A 24,290-nucleotide genomic window follows, 5' to 3' on the forward strand; every position below is an offset into this window, starting at 1 on the left:
ACTTCATTGTCTCATAGGCACCTCAAATTCAGCATGTCCTAAACTGAATTAATGATTGTGCTCAACCTCCCTCCCAACTTTTTCTTCCTCTGGTGTTACCCATTCTCAATGAATGGCACCACTGTCCAGCAGTTTTCATGCCAACAACCTAAAAAGCATTCTTAGTGCTCCCCTCTTCCTACCTGCTCCATATCCAATCAATTACAAATTCTGTCAGCTCACTCTCCAAAGTAATCTTCGATTTCATCCACCTTACCATCTCTATTGCTGTCAAAGTCCAAGCCTTCAATTCTTTCTTCTACTGCTACATTCTTAGTCCTATCTCCACATACAGCCAGTGACCGTGATACTTACTCCTTTGCCTACTTCTTCAGCCTCATTTCATGCCTTATTTCTCTCTCGCTCACTGTAATTTCGTTGCTAGCCTTTTCATTCCTCAGATATATCATCCCCTCTAATGCCTTTGTGTCTTCTGTTCCCTTTCTTTACCTCAGAAACTCAATTCTTTCCTTATTCCCTCTTCTGACTAACTCATATTCATCCTTCAGATTGCTGCTTCAGACATTTCCCTGATTCCTTTCCCTGATTCCCCAGACTGTTTAAATTTGCGTGCTATACACTCTCATAATACTTTGTAATTTTCCTTTTTAGCATTTATAGCCATTATAATTATATAATTATGTGTTCCCCCAATTAGATTTTAAGGTTCAAAGGATCGGGGGCCATATCTGTCTCATTCTTCAATATAGTTCCCAATACATAGCTCAGTGCCTGGCACATAGTAATGAGGGGTACTCAAGAAATATTACACTACATCTTACACTCCTACTATCTCAAAATGCTCGCAGTTTTCCAGATGTGAGTATGCTATTACACCTCTCTGATTTTGCATTAATAATCCTCCTTAGCCTGGAATAATCTTTCTCCCAACCCCACTCATCCATTAATGACCAACTTGAATACTATCTTCCTTGTGAAGAAGTCCCAGAATTCCACCCAGATTTAGTCAGCCCTTCTTTAGCACCTCCATAATGTTAGTTTTTCTTTGTAAGATTTATTTCATTCTCTTATTTGAAGACTGTTCTCATGTCTCTCTCCTCCATTAAATGAGAGCTTCTTGAGGATAAAAGAATAAAACTTATTTACCTTTGTGCTGCCCACAGCATCCAGTATGTCTGGCACATAGTAGATACTTAGTTAATATTGAGGAGTATGGAAGAGGATATTCTATATGATCTATCAACCAAGTTCTCATTTCTACCTGTCTTCCTTGGAGAGTTCTCTTTTTCAACCAAGTAGGACTGTAGTCTTTTTATACCTGGGTCTTGAGTCCATGGCCCTTACTGGGAGAAGAGCATAAAAGTTCTGGCCCTTTGTAGTTGGGGTTCTATTAATGTACCAGCCCTATGACAATCTATAATTTCGATCTGGGCGAGTCTTCATGTTCTCTGAAGCTAACAGGGATATGTTACAATTGGGTTTTCATCTCAGCAGTAAGGAATGTTGTATCTGCAACTTTTCTTTCCTACCTGTTCTTGGTATTTCTCCTTTTTTTGCTTCTCTTTAAAATGTATAGCTGGTTTGAGGTTTTCTTGATGTTCATTTTGGAAAAATACACATACACAAACCCACAATTCTATCTATCAAGAGATAACTGTTATTAATACCTTGGTATGTTTATACCAAAAACTCTTCTTCTGTGTATTAATTCATTTAACACATATTTGTTGATCACCAAGAAAGTGTGGACACTAGTCTAGATATGGGAAGTATAGCAGAGACAATATAGACAAAGTTCACATTTTCATGAAATGGGAGAAGACAGTCAATAAACAAGGGCATGTTACATAATGATGAGTGCCTAAAAAAAGAAAACTGGGTAAGGGAGGGATATAGAGTGGTTACAGAAGGTCTTTTGTGGGGGTTTTTTTTGTTTGTTTTTTGTTTCTGGTAGCTGGCCGGTGCAGGGATTGAACCCTGGACCATCATATTATCACTGCTGTGCTTTGTATTGTCATTAGTATGGTCTTTTGGATGAAGTGACATTTATCATTCTGCACCTATTTATCTTTACTGACTATTCAGGTGTATTTTGCTACTTTTCTCAGTATATAATAAACATCTTTCCATGTCAGTAATTATACTTCTATAATATAATTTTTAATGACCTCATTTGTTGTTGTTTTTGTCGTATGGATAGTAAATTTTATTTAACCAATCAAATCATCTTTTGTTTGATATAATAATTTCCTTTGGATAAATGTCAAGGAGTGGAATTGCTGGGTAAAAGGGTATACAGAATTTTGAGGTGTGTAATATGTATTCCTAGATTATCTTACAGAAGATGGTGTCAATTAGTACTCCCACCAGCAGTGCATGAATTCTTCTAATCCCCACTTGCTGGGTGTGATCTCTTTAGTGGCTCTTCAATAGGACTCTAGTAGGGAAAGAGTATCGTTGAAGTCGTAATTGTTTCCCTTTCTCTATCTTATCGTCTCCCCACCAGTCAATATTTTAGTTGCCCAGTTCTCTCGTCTTGTCTACATTAGAACCGCATTCATACTTACCCTCCCCGTGTTGCAAAGTGATCTTTTTTCTGTGCCTTGTTCCGCAACATTAACCAAAATTATCACTTCCTAAGTGCCTTGTTCCCAGGTTGGTAACAAATTAATGTATTATTGATAACTAAATGTTTGGGAGTTGATATGTTTTAAAAGAGGATTCTTGGTAACTCAAAGGTGTTAAATTCTTTTTTTTTTTTTTTAAAGATGACCGGTAAGGGGATCTCAACCCTTGGCTTGGTGTTGTCAGCACCACGCTCAGCCAGTGAGCAAACCGGCCATCCCTATATAGGATCCGAACCCGCGGCCTTGGTGTTATCAGCACCGCACTCTTACCGAGTGAGCCATGGGCCGGCCCCAAAGGTGTTAAATTCTAACGGTGATATTTTAGGCAGCTAGGAATATTTTACCCAAATTCGTTTAAGTCATCCCACATCGATGACTGTCTACTTATCTATGCACAACACCAGCCCTACTCTCCAGTTTTCCATACTGGGATGCATGTGATAAGTGAGTTCAAGTCACCTATTTTCTGCATTTCTTTGTTTAACCTATCAGTTACCATTTCCATTTTGTTTTTTCTTCCCTCCCTAGTTGTCATTATGATTTTCAAATTTAACTAATGTATTTAGTTGCATAGGTAATACATTCAATGTTTACCAAAGGGTATACAGTGAAAAGACTCCTAACCATCCTTGTTCTCCTGTTTCCTTCCCCAGAGGTAGCCAATGTTTCCACAGTCTTGGGTATTCTTCTTGGGTATTCTTGGGTATTTTAGGATATATATGTAAATATATTGCCATTATGATTTACTCTGCCTGGTGTGACAGCACTGTGCAATCTAATTCATTCTGTTTGAGCCTTGGAGACAGGTTTCTCTTGGGGTTCCCTCTAGCTTGTACAGCTTTAGGCATTAGAGATATGGACATATGGCCATACTTCTACTATTATGGCCACTTGCTTTTTCTGAGAGAAGATAGATCTAGACTGCCTTGAATTCCTTGTGAGTACAGGTTTTTCCCCTTTAGGAATCAAAGCTGAATAATGAGAAGTCCCGTACTAAGAGCCCCAAGCCTGCTGAAAGCCTCCAGCCAGCTGCTAAGCAGCCTGATCAGCCCATTGCTGCCTATGAGTATTATGATGCTGGTAATCACTGGTGCAAAGACTGCAACACCATCTGTGGGACCATGTTTGACTTCTTCACCCATATGCACAATAAGAAGCACGCACAGGTAGGTATCCTGCCCTCTGCTACTTCACTCTCACCCTCATTCCATTCAAACTTCTATACCCCTATCTGCATTACAAAGATGGAAAATGAAACATTCTCATATGGGCAGGAGCCCCAATCTGAAGAGCCAAGAGATACCAACAAAGGAGACACCATCCCCAGGGCTCAGTCCAGGGGACCTGCCTGTAACTAAACACCATGACAAGTGTAAGTGAGGCTTCGGCCTCTTTTGATTCCTTGAGTAACTGATTTTTTGTTTCATTTTATCTTTTTCTAGTACTTGCTCTAACATGTGTTTACCTTTTCCACAGGTGATTTCCATTTAAACATTTGGCAGAGGGGGTGGGGGTGGGTAGCTAGGGGCTTCTGGTCGCCTGGTCTTATGTGTGGGAAAAAAAGAGAGAAAAGTGGGTCATTGAGTTTTTAGTGCTGTTGTGTGAGCACCTCTGCCTCTTACAAATAGACACTGGATCCCTACAACAGACCTTGGGCTTCAAAGACCCAGAGTGAGGCCAAGCACGATGTTATAAAGCGCACTGACAAGATAACTGTTCCTGCAAAAGGTATGTTTCCTCCTTGCCTCCTTTGTAGTTTCTTTACGTTCAGCCAAGAAAGAGGTGTCCCTGAACTAAGGTGCTAGGAAGCAGCATAGTGTGAGACATAGCCATTCATTTTAACAAAGCTGCAAGAGTGCCTTCTGTGTACAAAACAGCGTATGAGGTCCCAAAGATATAAAGAGATCTATAAAGCAGTGATCTCTACCCATATGGCCAAAAATCTAACAGATGTTAAACCTATATATACCACTTAAAATATAGCAAACCAACTCTGTCATTGGCTTATGAACCAAAATCTTATTTACTTGAAATACAGGTTAAAAAAAAAAAACACAGTAAAAGGTGCAGTAATTTAACTGCGTTTTCAACTAAGAATTAAAATGTTTTGAGTATTGTTATTAAGGGGTAAGTTGGCAAGTGGAAAGTGTCTTTGTTTTTAAACTTTTCAATTTCTTACCTTCACAAGTAGTGTCACTACTATATCCTTTAGATCTGTAGAAGATAGATTCCTGAGAAATTAATACCTTATACAAATGGTAGTGGGCTGTTTGGGAGTATAGTTTTAAAATATCCTAAGATGCTTGGTGCTAATTAGAGTTTGAGGAAATCAGCAACAGGAATGGGTCTGGCATAGGAAACTCCTGAATTAACTAGTTAATGTTCCCAAGAGGTAGAAAGAATAGAGGTCTAGAATTTAAGCCTTAGGTTGGGAAGACTATGCCATTGGGATTCATCTAAATGCTACTTCTGACTCCAAAGTAGGTAAGGTTCTCTACCATAACCATTTTACTGCAGCGGGATGGTGGGATTTCCTTTGGTTGCTGTCATCCTTGGTGGAAATGATTTATTTCCTTGACTTTTTCTTCTTCCAGGATCTGAGTTTCTGATTCCCATCACTGGGTTTTACTGCCAGCTCTGTGAGGAATTTTTGGGGGATCCAATTTCTGGAGAGCAACATGTGAAGGGTCACCAACACAATGAGAAATACAAGGTTGGTGTTTGTAGTAGCCTGTAGAGTTTCCCACTTTCTGTAGTAATTCTTTTGACTTTGTCAAACAACTTCAGAGCCAGAAAAAGTCAATGACACTTCAAATTCCATATAACCACTAGGAAGTTCGCAGTCCTAGAGATGCTGAGCTGATAGAACCATCTGTATCCTTAAGGAATATTACTGTAGGGATTTCTAGTAAATGAATTCTAAGAGTGGTAGGGCCAAGATGAAATACCAGTTTTTGAGCCTTTATCTTTTCTCTTCCCAGAAATATGTGGATGAAAACCCATTGTATGAGGAGCGGCGGAATCTGGACCGCCAAGCTGGCTTGGCTGTGGTCCTAGAGACAGAACGGCGACGGCAGAGTGAACTAAAGCGCAAACTTAGTGAGAAACCAAAGGAGGAGAAGAAAGAAAAAAAGGCAAAGGTTGTGAAAGAAGTAAAGGAAGATGACACGGTCTCTGAAGAATTAGAGGATCAAATCTCTGAGAGTAGGAACTCTCCTGAAAAAGCTGAAAATAAAAGGAATGCTAGCATCAAACTCCAATTAAAAGAAGAGGTAAAGAAGGAATCACCAACATCATCTTTTGGGAAATTCAGCTGGAAGAAGCCAGAAAAAGAAGAGGAAAAAAGTTCAGTAGTGGCCCCAAGTATCCCAAAGGAAGAGATTGTGGAAAGCAGTAAGGACAAAGAAGATGGCAAAGCTGAAGCTGGGAAGGCAAAGCCCATCAAAATCAAGCTCTCTGGGAAAACTGTTGTTGCACATACCAGCCCTTGGATGCCTGTTGTGACAACTTCAACACAGACTAAGATCCGACCCAACCTGCCTATCCCATCCACAGTACTCCGCAAGTCAGGGTCAGCCACAGTGAGCAAGCCAGCTCCTCTTAACACTTTTCTATCCATCAAGTCCTCTGGAACCACTGCTAAACCTCTGCCAGTGGTTAAAGAGTCTTCAACTGATCTCCTCTTGCCTCCAGACATCATCTCCAAAGCATTTGGAGGGGAAGAGGTGATTCTAAAAGGGTCCCCAGATGAAAAAATGGTGCTGGCTGAAAAGAACGAGCCATCCCATATACCTGAGCAAATGCTACCACCACCTCCTCCACCACCCCCACCACCTCCTCCACCACCCCCAGTTATACCTCATCCAGCTACCCCGTCTCCTGCTCAAGCAAATGCTGTCTTGGCTCCAGTAGAGTCAAACCCTGTTGTATCTCATACTCTCAGCCCTGGCTTCCTAGGTCCTAACATTTTGAACCCAGGATTGCCTGTAGCCATCATGGCCTCAGCACAGCCAGCTACCATTCCTTCTGATGAGACAGCTCCTGGGGTGAGTGAGTGTGACCGGGACGAGACCCTGTTCTCTGTGTTAGTACGTCCTCCACCTCCCCTGTCTAGTGTGTTCAGTGAACAAGCCAAAAAATTGGAGAAGCGAAATTCATGCTTAGCCACAGCCAATGCTAAGGACCTGTATGACATATTCTACAGTAGCGGTGGAAAGGGGGCTTCTGAGACTAAGCTGAGTAGTGGTCCATTGGCAAATGGAGAAAATAGCAACCTCTCTAGGACCGAAAGTTCAGACACCTCTTCCACTTCTGCTTTGAAGAGCAGTGCGTCCCAAGAGGATTTGCCTCAAGATAGTGGTTTGGTCACTGCTTCTATAGTCAACAACCCTGAAAAGTCTGTTGCAAAAACTCTGATGTCCATAGGAAAATGGTCAGTTGTAGAGCATGTAGACCCAAAAAGAGGCAGCAGCTATGGCTTCCTACAGCCTCTGACAAGGTTGTGCCAAAACAGGCCTTATGAAACTGTTACCCCAAAGACAGACACTTTATCCATGTGGACTTCCAGCTCCTTCCAGAGTGATGCTAATAAGGATATATCTCCAGAAGGAAAAATAGAACTTGACCTGGAAGAGCCAGGGCCACCTGTTGTAGAACCAGCTCCTCAGCTGTCAGATACACATTGTTACACCAAGGAAGCTCAGAAGTTGGTAGAAATCCACCTCATAGAATCTGGTAACCAGGATAAGGAAAGTCAGGAACTCCACCAATCTGAGGATTGTGGAGGAAGTGATGTGGATACAAACACTCAGCTAAAAGGAAGGGTAGCAAAGCTCTCTGAAAGGATGGTTGAAGAGGGAGCAGGTATCAACATTGGGCCCCACAGCATAGAAGATTCTAATCTGAATCATGGGAACAGATATATGTGGGAGGGAGAAATAGAACAGCCTAATTTGCTAATAATTGACAAAGAGGCTGAACAGTCTAAGAAACTAGTGACAGGAAGTGAAACTCCAAGTAAAGTAGTGGTTGAATTGAGTGCACAGGCTTCCTCTTCCACAGAGGGAAAGATAGACTCATTTTCATCAGAAGCTAGGTCTTTACTCCAGAACCCACATGATGTACCTGTGAAAATATCTACGCCAGAATTGCTTCTTCAGCCCCCAACCAGATCAGATACATGTTTAACAGATAGTCCACAGGAGCAAGGAGTTTCAGCAGGTAGTGAGGAGTGGCTAGAAAATTCAGTCGCAGAATCAGCTTCTAGAACTTCTAGGTACAGAAGCCTCAAACTCAAGAGAGAAAGATCAAAAGACTTTCAAGGTAAAATGATCTGTGAGCTGGCTATTTGGGATGAGACCAAGAAGAGGCCAGAGACCTGGGAGAGCCCAGAGAAACCAGAAGTGGAAGCCCTGGACCTACGAGATGTCCATCCACAATTAACAGTGACAATAGAAAGCAAGACCTTAGAAGACTTTGAAGCTACAGACTTAAAGGTAGAGGAGCTTGCTTCCCTGGGGAATCTGGGAGATATGCATGTTGATTTCTGCAATACTTGGGTAGACCCAGCACATAGATCTCCAGCTGCCCTGTCTCAGAAAGCGTGTGAAGAAAATTCTGTATCACCTATAGGGTGCAATCCCTCCACTCCCAGTGACTTTGAACCAATCCCATCTTTTTCTGGGTTTCCGTTAGATTCTCCCCAAACCTTGGTGCTTAACTTTGAGATGGAGGGTGAACAAATCTCATCTAATTCCAAAAGTGGGAAGATCACTTCTAACATTTTGAAAACTGGACTTCCTGTAGAAAATGTTGACCATGGCTTGGGGGGCTTAGAGGGAACACACCAGGCCCTTGACCTATTAGCAGGAGGAAGGATGCCTGAGGAAGTAGAAGAAACTTCCCAATTAGAAAAACAAGAGTCACTCAGATTGGAGTCAGAAGCAATTAATCCTACATGCCTTGGTCCATCTCCTTGCCTTCCAGACCTTGTTGACTTTGTCACACGAACATCTGGAGTTGAAAAAGAGAATTTATGTTCTCCATTTTCTGAGCCAGGTGATACTCCTAAGTGCAGTTCCCTGGAAATGGGACCACCACAGCTAGAAATACCGAATGCATCCGTCACAGAGGCAGCAGTTCTTCAAGTAGATGAAGACAATGACAGCCCTTTTAATTTGGTAAAAACTCTAGCTTCACGGTCATCTCCAAGAGAGCAGATAATTGGAGGCAATATGGTTCCCCCAGAAATGCCTGAACAAGAAGCTGCTGTTGATACCATCCAGGACCACACAGAATCCAGTGTTTACAACTAAGCATATACACCCAGAGCTACTTGTGGATGAGTCAACTTGGCTTCTAGAAATCAGATGCCTGTATAATTCAGGACTAGTTGGCTGTCTCATCTGGAACCTACACCAAGAGATGCAGTCAGCATCTAACAGTAAATGTTCATGGAAGCTTAAAAATTTACCTCCTTTTTTTCCTTTTCCCTTAAGATTCCAGACAAATCAATCATAACTACTTCTATACATAACTGTAAAATATTTTGTTAATTTTTTTTTTTTTTGCCAATTTATTTTCTTCTACTTTGTCATTAAAATCAAATGTCTATCTGGCTCACCACTTAGTGTGCTTTGATTGTATTTTGGCTTTGACTCTGCCATTTCTGGAATGTGGGAAGGAGGGGGACAGAGATAACTTCTCCAACTGCTGTGTTGTATTCCTACCCAATTTCCTGGGCAGCTGATGGATCTGTGGGGAAAACACCAGAAGGCTTGCTGAAGTGGAAAACTTGAAGGAAGAATTGCATCTCTTAGGCTTCTATTTGGATGGGCCTGCCTTAACATTATTTGAAATGCAGTGTGAGTAGCTCTTTTGTTTACTGTTTACTTCCCTTGTTGACATGTCAACTCCTGTACTTCCCTTACTCTCTTGCCTTTGCTTGAGATGGTACTGCTAACAAACCTGATTGGAAGTGGCCTAAGTAAACATGGAAGAAAATCTGGCAGGCTCACTTTTGGAAGACGACAAATCGGTAAGGCTTATTCGTGGCTCAATGCCAGGAGCAGATATGCTTTTGGGGTCACTTATTTTTGAAATGGACTTTGTTCATTGTATTGTGATCCAGTAACACTTTGTATTCAATTGTATTAAATTACTTAGCAGCCATTTCTGTTCTGAAGAGGTAGAAGATCTGAAACTTGGGATCGAGCTCATTCTCTGTTCCACAAACCCATATGTATCCCTTCCTCTACCTCCTTTCCAGGTTATTTCCACCATAGTGTGATGTTCTGGGCTGTACATTTTGTTAAAAAGATTAAAGAATTTATGAGTTGGCTTGGATAAGTTTAACTTTATTTTTAATGTGTTAATTACTTGGAATAAATGCATTAGTCTCATGTTTCTGGATTTTTGTTTTGAAACCACACACATTTGAACTCCAAGGGAAAACTAGAGCAATGAAGCACTTCTGCCCTATTGTTTATTCCTACCCCAACCATTCTTTCTCCACTTGTCAAAGCTACTTCCTTTATGCCAAAATGCTAGGTTATACAGTCTGTTCCCCAGCACTACTTGGCTGGTTAGTGAGTAGACAACAGTGGTCTGGTATTGGCATCTTCCTACTGTGAAGCTTTTTTATATACCCTTGTGTTGGCTCACCCTAGGCTCTTCTGGGGACTGAGCTCACCCTAGGACAATCAGGTTCTTGCCAGGGGTGCTCTTGGGAATTAGAGATCTCAGTCCTCAGGTTTTCCAATCTCTGCCCCAGTTTCCTTTTGACATCCCTATTGTCAGCAGTTTATAACGTGACTCAACAGAAGCTTCAGAGTCCTATTTTCCTACCTATTTCTCATAGATAATGTGAAATTGCTGATCTTTTTCCCCCTAAGAATTCTTTTTCCTTGTTTGCTTATGTACAGAGCTACGGCATCCCTACATTGAGTTTTCAGAAGCTATTTAATTTTTCTAGAGTGTTGACTAATGTCAATTCAGAAGTCATCCTAGCCTCTCTTCATCATGTTGTGGAAAGGGCTCAGATTTGGGATAACTAGATCCTTGAATATGCCTCAGCCATTTGCCTTATTGTGATTTTGGATATGTTACTTTACCTCACTGTGTCACAGGGTTTTTTTGTTTTTCCTCCTTTAAGATGAGGATCATCATCTCGATCTCAGTACCAAATGTGTACAGGGTCAGGCCATCCTGAGCAATCTTTCTAGGCCTGCTTTTAAAAGGCTGAAGACTGAGTTCAGTGTACTTTTCTGGCCTGGAAACCATGGACTAAAAAGGTGCTCTTTAGAAGAGCTTAAACTCAGGTGAGCTTCAGAGAGATTTGTTTTCCCCAAGAACTACCCTCTTCCTGTTCTGCGAGGTTATCTATGGAATTCAGGGAACATAAGAGTTTAAAATGCAAATTTGTACTGATTTTCAGGCCTGTTCACTTAGTAGGTTCCACCTTTGGGCAGAGACAGGTGGATTTAGGGAAGGAATGGGGAGGGGGTTGTAATATCCATATCCCAATTCCTCTCGGAGGAAGTCATAATTTTATTCTCTAGGTTAGGAGTGAGTCACTTGGAAGGAGTGGGAAGGGAAAAGAGGTAAAATCTAGGAAGGGAGAACCAATTCAAATAACTGAATTTGGAGTACTTTGAGCCTAAGCTTTGATAGCAACTCATCTTGTGCTTTCTGGATAACTCGAGGATTTACACCAAAGGCAGCTCCCAATCCGGTGCTATTTTCTAGAAGAATGCTCTCTTCCAAGAGTTGAAGGAATGGCATTCTTCATATCTGCCTTGAGCCAGCAGTGGGAGAGATTTTAGGGTATGTGGTCTGGGAAGGAAATGTTGCTGGCTTCCTCTTTGATTAGTGGAATCTAACTTTGGAGCCCATCCAAAGAAGCCATGTTAAAGGAAGGGCAGAACTCTAACCCAGTAACTAGTTCCTAGAGGTAGGGCATGTTTCTTTTTATTCAGTGCTGTAACAGTACTGAATAAATTTTCAACTTAGGTGACAAAAGCATATGGGAATGGGCCCTGGTCTTTACATGTGGCTTATGGTGTAGTGTAACTATGTTTTAAATTTCTGCAAACATCAGGAATAATTTTTATTGGACTCCCTCAACTGTGAGAACAAGTGATCAGTAGTTATGTTTAAATTTGGGTAGGGCTGGCCAGTTAACTCAGTTGGTTAGAGCATGGTGTTGTAACACCAAGGTCAAAGGTTTGGATCCCCTTGGGGCCGGCCCGTGGCTCACTCGGAGAGTGCGGTGCTGATAACACCAAGGCCACGGGTTCAGATCCCATATAGGGATGGCCGGTTCGCTCATTGGCTGAGCGTGGTGCTGACAATACCAAGTCAAGGGTTAAGATCCCCTTACCGGTCATCTTTTTAAAAAAAAAAAAAGGTTTGGATCCCCTTACCAGCCAGCCGCCTTAAAAAAAAAAAAAAAAGTTGGGGCAAAACCTGAATTTTATCTAAGTAGTATACATAATCCCCTAAAATTTGCACTTGGTTTTGTGAAGGGAGGTTGCCTGCTTTATAAGCCATCTTTCTCCTATTCAAAGCTATTCTATTCACAAGACGTAATATTCTTATGATCTTTGCTAATACTGCTGAGACAGTAAAGCATTCCCACTGTATTCCATATCACTTCATCTCTAAGAAAAATCAAAAAACTAATGTTTTGGTAGCAGAGTATGCCAGAACATATGTCCGTTTATCAGACTGCCAGGTTCAGAGACAGGAAGAATGGGGAGTGGGGTGGGGAATGGACATACAGGACACAGGCATCCAGTAGGGACATTAAGTGTAATTTTTTTTAAAAAGGGGAGGAGAGGGTTCAGAGGAGATAACCTATAACAGAAGTAAGGTATTTTTTGTTTTGTTTTGTAAACCTTGGTCCTCCTCACCTTAATTAACAAAGCTTACCTACCAAGCCCAGGACGAGAACCTAAACAAAGTCTTCTTTTATTAACAATTTATGTGAGAACATGGGCAAATAGAAATAATTTGGGATTGTGAGCATATTTATTTTTAGAGTTTAATTTTGTAATAATTTTATGTAATTTTTAGCTCAAAAATTGTGTATACAGTAGCTACTCATCAGTAAGCAGTTGGGCTGTACATTGGACTTACGATGAAAATCTTCTACTTTAAAAAAGCTCACTACTATCCTGATTTGTACTCAACCCATATACACTTTCAGAGGAAAACATACATAAACATTGTTTATCTTGTAGCATTTGGCATGATTGTAATTTTACATGTATGTTTCTTTGATTAATATATACCCCCCCAACTACATCATAAACTTTCTAAAGCAGGAAGTCTGTGTTTGCTTACTGTTTGCTCATCATTGTGATCATAATGCACAGTTGCCTGTCATATAGAGGGTGCTCAATAAAAATTCATTGAAAGAATCAGTGTGGTAATAGTAGCTGTTTTTATTAACTGATTGTTAATACTTACCAGTTTATAAGTGGATAAAAACTGTAAATTGCTGATTGTATTTGCTGGGTACTTAGCTTTTCAGAACCCTACTGTCCTCTTGCTTCTGGGTCTTTGTATACAGAGGACTCACTGTCTATAGCAGTGAGTGTGCATAAAGGCTGCCAGTGGTCCCCTCATTTCAAAAGCATTCTGGAATAGTGGTGCCAGGCCTGGAGAGGGACATACTGCTCCTGCAGCTCCTAGTAGAGAAACTGAGAATGGGAAGAAGGGTAAACTGACCTTAGAATTAGCAAAAAAATGTTTTGGGGACTTTCAGGTTGCCCCCTTTTTCCTTCCAGCCAGATATCATAAATATGTTGAAGTCAGTTAAACCTTAAATCCCTTTTGGCTGAAGGAGTACTTTAACACTTTATGGCTCACATCCTCTTTTCATATCAAAACTAAATCAAACTGTCAATTTTATTTCTGGAAGGAAACAAAAAAAACCAAAAATGGTTGCTTTTGGAAGAGGGAGGAGGGGTGCTTTCACTTTTTATTTTGTATTCTGTTTCAGTATTCTGACTATAAAAATGTATTTTATATAAAATACAGGTAATTTATACACATAAATATTTACATATGCTCATAGATAATGTTATGTCAGCAAGGGTTATCTGGTGCTGCAGAATTATAGACCAGGTTTTTTTTTTTTCATTCTGAGTACTTTTATGTATTAAAAAATAATGTTTTTTGTTTTAAAATTGTGTCTCTCCTACTCACTTCATCCCTGACTTCACTCCTGTCATCTGTTTTCCATCATTACAAACAGGTCCTGCTGCCGTTCCTTTAAGACTTCCTAAATTCCTCTACTCCCGTCAGTGTTGGGCAACAGTACCTTTTTCAGGAATCTCCTACTGTTCTTTCCTTCTCCCTTTCTTCCTCTTTCCCTTCTCTTCCCCCTACCTCTGTTGAGCTGGTTGTGCATATCCGTTAATGTTGTATAAGCACTTGCACGTTAAATGGTAAAAATCAAGATACCTTTCTTTACAAAGCTTACTTTTAATGCAGGTACACAAGAGATATTGTAAAGTGTTTGTTGCGTGCAAAAGGACAAATGATAATTCTTGTCTAGATGTAATGATTTAAAGCTTTTTTTTTCTTTTCTTTTTTTTTTTTTTTAAAAAAGATGACCGGTAAGGGGATCTTAACCCTTGACTTGGTGTTGTCAGCACCACGCTCAGCCAGTGAGCGAACCGGCCATCCCTATATGGGATCCGAACCCGTGGCCTTGGTGTTATCAGCACCGCACTCTCCCGAGTGAGCCACAGGCCGGCCCCATGATTTAAAGCTTTACAGGCTTTTGTTCTGTCCATTTGTGGAGGATCAGGAGTTTTGTAGAAAATGAGAGAAATGAGTATATTTAAGGAAAGTAAATATGCAGGATGAAAATAGAGGCAGAATTATATAATGGGGGAACAAAGTGTAGAGGATTTGGAGAAAGATAGCAAAGATAAAGTCAACCATATCAAGGTACTTTCTTTCATCTTCCCTCTAATACTCTGCTCCTGCTAAGGTTTCATCCAGCCTTCCTCTAGCCTACCTACATAAGGATAATTATGATCATATTGTCGCTGACACTTACCTACCTATCTTTCTTTTCAGGGGCAATTCCAGAAGTCTTCACATTTGCAAAACAAAGGAGTGCAGCGGACGTTTCTGCCCCAGGGACAAAGGGATAGAAGCCACAGAGACCATGGAAATGATGAGCGCTCTTGTGGCCAGTAGACAATCACCTCCACAGTCTGACTTTCAAAAGGTGGATATGGCTGCTGGGGGCAGGAATGGGATGGAGAAGGCCCTGTCATTTTAGCTACCAGGAAATGGTACATTGGATGAGTGAGTATGTATATGTATATCTGTATCTTCATACCAGTAGAGGAAGAACAAGATGAAAAAGGACATAGAGGGTGTGTATTTTAGACTTGCCAGTCCTCACCTTGTTTAGCATTGAATAAATTATCTCCTAAACATCTGTCTCTCATTTTGTGCCATGATACTTATGTTAAAGCTGTGTAGTTCAGTCTTCTCATTCTTCCTGGGCCTTGTATCTCAATGTCCCCAGCCTCCCTTACTGATTTGTACAAGAATTGGGTAAAAATGGGTATGTCCTTAGGGGAGTGGGGTGTGAGTAGACAAAGGAGGCTCAAAGAAAGGGGGACAATCATGGGATGTTTGAAAAATCCTGGGATATCAGACTTCAGGACAGCTGTCTACCAGTTTTCATTCAGTCTTACTACATTGAAACATTTCTTACATATTGAAACATCTGTTACACAGGAGCAGTCAAGCATCATTTCAAGATACCAAGGGAGGGCCGGCCTGTGGCTCACTCGGGAGAGTGTGGTGCTGATAACACCAAGGCCCTGGGTTTGGGTCCCATATAGGGATGGCCGGTTAGCTCACTGGGTGAGCGTGGTGCTGACAACACCAAGTCAAGGGTTAAGATCCCCTTACTGGTCATCTTTTAAAAAAAAAAAAAAAAAGATACCAAGGGAACCTCTTACTCTCTGTTCATCCAAAATGCCAGTAGGTGCTTCTTTTATTCCCCCTTGTACTTTGGGACTGTGGGCTCAGGAGCACAGTGGGAATGAGAACCAGATCCCAATAAAATTTAGCTGACTTTTAAGTCCTTTCAACTCTGAGATTCATTTAAATTTGAGCTGCCCCATTTTCAGATTTACCCAGAAAACTATTAGCATAGTTTTGTTCCTGATTTTTAAGTCCAGGTACTTTTAGAATCCTAGGGGTCTAGATTACTGTCCATATAAATCTATGATTTTGGTAACTTTGGGGAATACTCATGACACTACTAATATAAAGAACCATATAATGTATAACCAAAGCCATCAGTGGAATAAGAAGTAAGTAAAGGATAAAAAGTATCTCAGGGCCTCTTGCTGCTGAGATGTATCAGTTAAAGACTACTCATTCCTAAGGCACGAACCTGTGGAGGAAGCAGTGGAAAGCAGCCTGGTGCCAGGGCTGCCAACACTTTGTCACCACCACTTTCTCTCCCTTGCTCTAGCCCAAGATCTGTTTCTTATCACCTATCATATTCCTCTGCTCAGGGACAATCAAGTGTATTGGCTGCAAGCTTTCATATTGAACTATGACTTATGTCCTACCTCTATCCCCTGTTTGCTGCTTAGACTTCAATTCTCCATTGGTGTCTGAAGTCCATGTCTGAGGTGTACTGATCTGGGGAATGAGTTGGGGGGGGGAAGGAATTATTTTTTAACATTATTTTTTAAAATAATATTTTTCCCTTTGGACTTCTTTTATTTGATATGCTAGAGTTCACATATATTATGAATGATGAAGTATTTAAGATCTGTTTTTTAATTGAAATATAATTCATGTAATATTAAATTTCACATAACATGAAATTAACTTTTAAAGTGTACAGTTCCATGGGGTTTTTTTTGTTTTTTTTTTTTTTGACCGGTAAGGGGATCGCAACCCTCGGCACAGTGTGGTCTGCACCACACTCAGCCAGTGAGCACACCGGCCATCCCTATATAGGATCAGAACCTGCAGCCTCGGTGCTACCAGCGCCGCACTCTCCTGAGTGAGCCATGGGGCTGGCCCATGTTTTTAATATGTTCAAGGTTGTACAACCATCACCACTATATAATTCCAGAACATTTCCATCACCTTCCCAAAAAACATGTATGCATTTGCAGACACAATTACCTCCCTACTCCCAAGCTGCTGGCAATCTGCTTTGTCTCTATGGATTTACCTATTCTAAATATTTTATATAAATGGAGTCATAATATGTGGCTTTCTGGCTTCTTTCACTTAGCATAATGTTCTCAAGTTTCATCCATTTGGTAGCATGTATCACTACTTCATTTTATCTTATGGCTGAATTGTATGTCCATTGTATGGATATACCACTTTTTATTTATCCATTAGTTGATGGGCATTTGGTTTATTTCCACTAGGCTATTATGAATAATGTTTCTCTGAACATTCATGTACAAATTTTTGTGTGGACATAAATGTTTTCAGTTTTCTTGGGTATAAACCTAGGAGTAGAATGTCTGGGTTATATGGTAACTATATTTAACTTTTTAAAAATAAACTTTTATATTTTATAATATTTTATTTTGAATAATTTATAATATTCATATTTTTAAAAAGCACACACATCATAAGTGTTAAGCTCAAGAGTTTTCACAAAGTGAACACACCTGGGTAACCAAGACCCAAATCAAAAAATAGAATATGACAAACAACCCTGGAAACTCCTCTCATGTCTTCTCCTAGTCATTACTACTTTCCCAAAATGTAACCACTATTTTGACTGCTATCTCAGGTGCTTTTCTTTTAAAACTGAGGTGAAATTTACATCGTGAAATATGTGACATTTTCATCACCCCAAAATAAAACCCTCTGTTCCTTTAGCAGTTAGTCCCTACTCCCACCTCCCTGCAGCCCTTGGCAATCACCAGTTTGCTTTTGGTCTCTATGGATTTACATATTCTGGATATTTCATATAAATGGAATCATAATATGTGACCTTTTGTGTTAGTATTTTTTTACTTAGCATTAGTTTTGAGGTTTATCTTCATTGTAGCATGTTGAAGAAATGTCAATTCAAGTCCTTTGCACATTTTTAAATTGGATTGTTGTAGAGTTTTGTTTTGTTTTGGTGGCTGGCCAGTACAGGAATCAAACCCTGGACCTTGATGTTATCAGCACTACACTCTAACCAACTGAGCTAACTGGCCAGTAAGGATTCTTTATATATTCTGGATACTATTAGATCTTTATTAGATATATGATTTACAACCATTCTCTAGACTGTCTTTTTACTTTCCTGATAATGTCCTTTCATGTACAAAAGTTTTTAATTTTGATGAAGTTCAGTTTATTTTTTTCTTTTATTGCTCATGGTTTTGATGTCATATCTAAGAATCCATTGCCACGTCCAAGGTCTTTAAGATTTACTCCTACATTTTCTTCCAAGAATTTTACAGTTTGAGCTGCTGTATTTAGGTAGTTGATCCATTTTGAGTTGATTTTTTTATGTGGTGTGAGGTTAGGGTCTAACTTCTGTCTTTTGAACATGAATATGCAGTTGTCCCCCAACACCATCTATTGAAGAGACTATTTTGCCCCGTTGAATGGTCATGGCATCCTTGTCAAAAATCAATTGGCCATAGATTTATGAATTTATTTCTGGACTCTCATTCTTTTTTTCTTTTTTAAAGATGACCAGTAAGGGGATCTTAACCCTTGACTTGGTGTTGTTAGCACCACGCTTTCCCAAGTGAGCCAACCGGCCATCCCTATATAGGGATCCAAACCCGTGGCCTTCGTGTTATCAGCACCACACTCTCCCAAGTGAGCCATGGGCTGGCCCTTCTGGACTCTCATTCTTTTTTTCTTTTTTAAAGATGACCAGTAAGGGGATCTTAACCCTTGACTTGGTGTTGTTAGCACCACGCTTTCCCAAGTGAGCCAACCGGCCATCCCTATATAGGGATCCAAACCCGTGGCCTTCGTGTTATCAGCACCACACTCTCCCAAGTGAGCCATGGGCTGGCCCTTCTGGACTCTCATTCTATTCCATTGGTTTATATGTCTGTCCTTAATGCCAGTATTACAATGTTTTGATCACTGTAGCTTTGTAGTAAGTTGAAATTCAGAAGTGTGAGTCCACCACTTTGGTTCTTCAAGGTTGTTTGGCTATTTGGGCCCCATTGCAATTTCATAAAAATTTGAGGATTGGCTTTTTTTTTTTTTTTTTTTTGAATCGTAATTGATTATACATATTTTTGGGATTCACATTTTGGCTTGTGAGGGGTCTGGTGACCCAGCCTGGCATGTAAGGGGTCTGTGACCCAGTCTGTACAACAGGTTTGAAGGGTGCGTGAGCCCTAACCCCTAGCCATAGCTATACAATTGGAGTCATCAGCAGTATTCTGACAATGTCCCTAACCCGATACCCACCACTTAAACTCTGCACTGGAACAAATTTGTTGTCCTTTGCTTACTTCTAAAATGGGGAGACTTCTGTGGGCAGCACTTGGGCCTTGTGGTTGAGCTAAATTGCTGCTTTACTGCTGATTCCCTGGGGAAGGCTTTTTGTGTAGTTCAGGTTTTAATAGTTGACCTTGTAGGTACTTTTGGCTCTCGTGAGATCTGGTACACCTGGGTTATATAGAAACTCTGGTCTGAGCCCGAGTCTTTTCGGCAAACTGCTCCCCCCCGCAGTTCTATATTCCTGACCAGTCTACATAGAGTGGGCCTGCACTGATTGGAGAGCAGATCAGCTGTCCTTGCTGTGCCCCAGTGTTCCCCAGGGAACACTGTACTCCCCCATCGCCTATAGTCCAAAGGCTTCCCATGGGACAGGCCATGTGCTGGTCCCGTGCAATGACTCACCAGCCTCTGAGTAGCTCCTTTTTTCAGTTGTTATGGCTCCTCACTCCTATGTGGATCCACTGGAACCCTGTTAGTGGTCTTGCTGGCCTGAGGGCCACCAAGGCCCTATTCTCCCCTGCTGCCTCCAAGCAACTTCACAGGAAGGGCACAGCAGTGGCTTTTGCCAGCTCTTTCTCTGCTTGCTCACCAGCTCCAGCCTGGAAGCAGCAGGAATTCAAAGTGGTAGGAGCAGTCTTTTCTTTCTCTCATCGTGGCTTCTCCTGACTTCATGCACTCCATAGATCTCTCCTCCTCTTCCCCTGGGCTCTAATGGCCCCAGCTTGGCTGTCATTTCTTTTTAATAATTGTAAATTGGTTGATTTGTGGGAGAGAGTAACACTGGGGACCATCTATTCCACCATCTTGACCAGAAGCCCCCGGGAGGTTTTTGATTACTGATTCAATCTCTGTTCTTATTGTAAGTCTGTTCAGATTTTCTACATACTCTAGAATCAGTTTTGGTAATTTGTGTGTTTCTAGGAATTTGTCCATTTCATCTAGGTTATCAAATTTGTTGACATATAGATGTTCATAGTATTCCTATATAATCCTTTTTATTTCTTTTTTTTTTTTTTTTTTTTTGTCTTTTGTCTTTTTCCGTGTCCGGCAACGGATCGCAACCCTCAGTGTTGCCCCCATACCGGGCCGGGGACTGGCAACGGGATAGCAAACCCTCGGTGTTGCTCCCACGCCTCACTCAGCCAGTGAGCGGGAACCGGTCTGTATGTGGGATCCGAACCCTCGGGCGGGAGCGCCGCTGCGCTTCCCAAGCGGCGCACTATCCAGTGCGCCACCGGGCCGGCCCATGTTTCTGTAAGGGTGGTAGTAATGTTCCCACTTTCGTTTCTGATTTTAGTTTTATTTGCATCTTTTCTCTTTTTTTCTCAGTCTAGCTAAAGGTTTGTTAATTTTGTTGACCTTTTCAAAGAACCAACTCTTGATCATTGACTCTCTCTATTGTTTTTCTGTTCTCTATTTTATTACTATTTCCTTCCTCTTGCTACCTTTTGGTTTAGTTTGCACTTCATTTTTTAGTTCCTCAAGGTGTAAAGTTAGGTTGTTGATTTGAGATCTTTCTTTTGAAAAGTAAGTGTTTACAGCTATGATTTCCCTCTTGGCACAGTTTTAACTGCATCCTATAAGTTTTGAAATGTTGTGGTTTTGTTTTTATTTATCTCAAAGTATTTTATGATTGCTCTGGTGACTTCTTTCACCCATTGATTGTTTAAGAATGTGGTGTTTACGGGCCGGCCCGGTGGCGCACTGCTACAGTGCGCCGCTTGGGAGCGTGCCGGCGCTCCCGCCGAGGGTTCGGATCCCACATACAGACCGGCCGCTCACTGGCTGAGCGAGGTGCGGGGGCAACACCAAGGGTTGCGATCCCCTTGCCAGTCCTGGTCTGGTACGGGCGCGACACTGAGGGTTGCGATCCGTGGCCGGTCATGAAAAAAGACAAAAAGGAAAAAAAAAAAAAAGAATGTGGTGTTTAATTTCCATAAATTTATAAGTTTCCCAGTTTTTCTTCTGTTATTCATTTCTAGCTTCATTCTACTGTGGTTGGCATAGATACTTTGTATGATTTAGTTTTGTTTCTTGTTTGTTTATTTTGGTTTTTTGTGGCTGGCTGGTCTGGGTATATCCAAACCCTTGACCTTGGTATTATAACACCACACTCTAACCGAGTGAGCTAACCATCCAGTCCTGACTTAGATTTTTTTTTTTTTTTTTCCGTTTTTGTCTTTTTTCGTGACCGGCAACGGATCGCAACCCTCAGTGTCGTGCCTGTACCGGACCGGGACCGGCAACGGGATCGCAACCCTCAGTGTTGCGCCCGCACCTCGCTCAGCCAGTGAGCGGCCGGTCTGTATGTGGGATCCGAACCCTCTGTGGGAGCGCCGCCGCGGTGTACCCCCCACCACCAGGTACACTGTCAGCGTCAAGTAACATGCCAAAAACATCACCTCCATGTGGGTGGCCCACACGGCCACCACAATAACCATGGCTGCCGTGAAAGCGGCTAGATGCCACAACCACTATGCAGATGGTCCACCAGCCACTGGAGTGCATTGACACAAGGAGAGTCAACAGCAGAGATAAAGAAAAGAAGAGAATTTCTCTCTCCACAAAGCCCATTCCAGAGTGACAGAAGAAGCATCTGCTCTATGGTAATATTGGGGGACCTTATCACACCTCTCAGCATTGGACAAATCATCTAGGCAACAAATCAACAGAGTGATCATTATTCTTTGAGAAGGAGAGAAGAAATCTAGGGTAATTAGAGGAGGTGGGGGGAGTGGGATGGGGTGAGACTGGACAAAGGGCATAAAGATTAAGTATGATTTGTAGCAATATATGCTAGTAATATTAATTTGATCCACATATCTCAATGTCGAACTCCCAAAATATGTGTAATCAATTTTGACTCAATAAAAATTGAAAAATAAAATAAATTAATTAATTAAATTTAAAAGAAAGAAAATATGTATGTAAAACATAGTATGAAAATATGTGAAATAGTGTCAGAACTTTACACATGATATAATTCTTATATACAAGAAGCAGCATTTCTGTCTGATGGAGTTTGGATGTGTTGGCCCCCCAAAACTCATGTGGAAATCTGATCCCCAATGTGACAGTGTTGGAAGCTGTTTGAGTCATGGGGGTGGATCCTTCATGAATGGATTAATGCTCTCCCTGGGGGAGGAGGGGTAGTGAGGGAGTTCTCGCTTTTAGTTCCTGTGAGAGCTGGTTGTTTAAAAGACCCTGGCACTTCCTCTCTCTCTCTTGCTTCTTCTCACCATGTGATCTGCTTGTACCTGCCAGCTTTCTGCTGCTGCTTTCTGCCATGAATAGAAGCAGCCTGAGGCCCGTGCCAGATGCAGCTGTCCCAGAATCATAAGCCAAATAAACCTCTCTTCTTTATAATTACCCAGTCTCAGGTATTTCTGTTATAGCAACACAAAACAGACTGATACACTGTGTAAAGGTGCATGTTATGTTAATTAGGACCCTATCATTGTGAATATCAGAAACCTAACTCAAACAAGCTTAAGAAAAACAAAGGGGCTGGCCAGTTAGCTCAGTTGGTTAGAGCATGGTGTTATAACACCAAGATCAAGGGTTTGGATTCCTAGACTGGCCAGCCACCAAAAAAAAAAAAAAAAAAGAAAGAAAAGAAAAGGAAGAAAAAAAGGATGGGGGTGTAGTTTATGGCTTCGTATGTAATTGAGAAACCAAGACAGAGCTAGATTCAGGAGGTCAGAGATGTCATCAAGACTCTCTTTTCTCCAGTCCCTCTGCTCTGCTTGTCTTCATTTTCAGACATCTCTCCATTCAGGGGCAAGATAACCTCTGTAGTCTCAAGCTGCCATGGTCGTTATAGGCTTCTATCTAGAAAATGAGAGTGTATCTTTCTTTATAACACCAGAAAGTCTCCAGGAGGATGCTGATTAGTCTGACTTGAGCCATATTTCTATTCCTGAACAATTACTGTGGCCAGGTGGATGGAGTACTCAAACCAGGCACAGGTCACAAGCTCACCACGAGAAGGCAGTGTCTGCCCTACTGGACCATCTAGACTAAGTTGAATTAATGTGGAATGGGGAGAGATGAGATTCTTCAAAGGAAATGCTTCTGGGCTGGCCTGTGGCTCACTCGGGAGAGTGCGGTGCTAACACCAAGGCCCCGGGTTCAGATCCCATATAGGGATGGCTGGTTAGCTCACTGGGAGAGCGTGGTGCTGACAACACCAAGTCAAGGGTTAAGATCCCCTTACCGGTCATCTTTATCAGCACCGCACTCTACCGAGTGAGCCACGGGCCGGCCCTTTACCGGTCATCTTTAAAAAAAAAAAAGGAAATGATTCTAAGTAGAAAATTTAAATGTGTCCTATAAAGCTGCAAAGATTCAGTGCCTTCTTTGTTTGTAGACTTTCTCTGTGTGGCTCTTTATCAAGAGATGAGTATTCAGGTTCTTGTCCCCATTAAGATGCTACCTTTGGGCCGGCCTGGTGGCACACTGGAGAGTGCGCCACTTGGGAGCGTGGCGGCACTTCCGCCGAGGGTTCAGATCCCATGTGGAGACCGGTTCCCGCTCACTGGCTGAGCGCGGTGCAGGCGCAACACCGAGGGTTGCGATCCCGTTACCGGTCAGTAAAAAAAAAAAAAAAAAAAAAAAAAAAGATGCTACCTTTGATGGAGCATCTGGGAGGATAGAGATTACAAATAAGGATCTTATAACCCTGCCGCCTGTTCTAAAAGCTTGGCAGAAGAAAAGAAAAAGCTCAATCATTTTGGAATTAGGAAGAGGCTGGAACTTGACTCTTGATTGTGTGACCTTGAGCTTCATAGAGGAAATGAAAGACTCCTCTATAGAAAGGCTAGCATTTGCATTTGTCTGAATTCATAAGATTAAGCTGTTTTAGCCTCATTAACATAGTCTCATGACCTAGATGAACTATTCTTTGTATATTATAAAAAGTTATCTCTCGGACCTTAGTATGAAGATGAGGAAGTTGCTAGTACTTTATGCCAATTCCAAGGAGCATTGCCACCATCTATCAGATTTATAAGTAAGCTGACCACCAAGTTTCAGTCCTCTCTTTTTGTTCTCAGTTTCCAGCTTATGGATTTTTCATGATGCAAATTATTTGGAGGTAGTTATTTTTATATACGCTCAGATGAAGTACGTATTTCCAAGTGATACTTTAAAAGCCAAATTCATCTTTGCATGGAAAAA

The 24,290-nt window shown here is 41.4% G+C and overlaps 1 protein-coding gene across 1 annotated transcript in view; it reads left to right on the top strand.

Moving 5' to 3' along the window:
* The window catches only part of ZNF318 (zinc finger protein 318), a 42,188-nt gene extending 32,161 nt beyond the window's left edge, over positions 1-10,027 (top strand). The window contains exons 8-11 of the mRNA XM_008566822.1: positions 3,590-3,793; positions 4,256-4,355; positions 5,222-5,340; positions 5,609-10,027. Of these exons, the coding sequence (XP_008565044.1) occupies positions 3,590-3,793; positions 4,256-4,355; positions 5,222-5,340; positions 5,609-8,941 (3,756 nt within the window). The 3' untranslated portion in view covers positions 8,942-10,027. The remainder of the gene's footprint in view (positions 1-3,589; positions 3,794-4,255; positions 4,356-5,221; positions 5,341-5,608) is intronic.
* The last annotated feature ends 14,263 nt before the right edge of the window (positions 10,028-24,290 follow it).

This window comes from Galeopterus variegatus, unplaced genomic scaffold (assembly GCF_000696425.1).
Source record: "Galeopterus variegatus unplaced genomic scaffold, G_variegatus-3.0.2 Scaffold269, whole genome shotgun sequence".
NCBI lineage: Eukaryota > Metazoa > Chordata > Mammalia > Dermoptera > Cynocephalidae > Galeopterus > Galeopterus variegatus.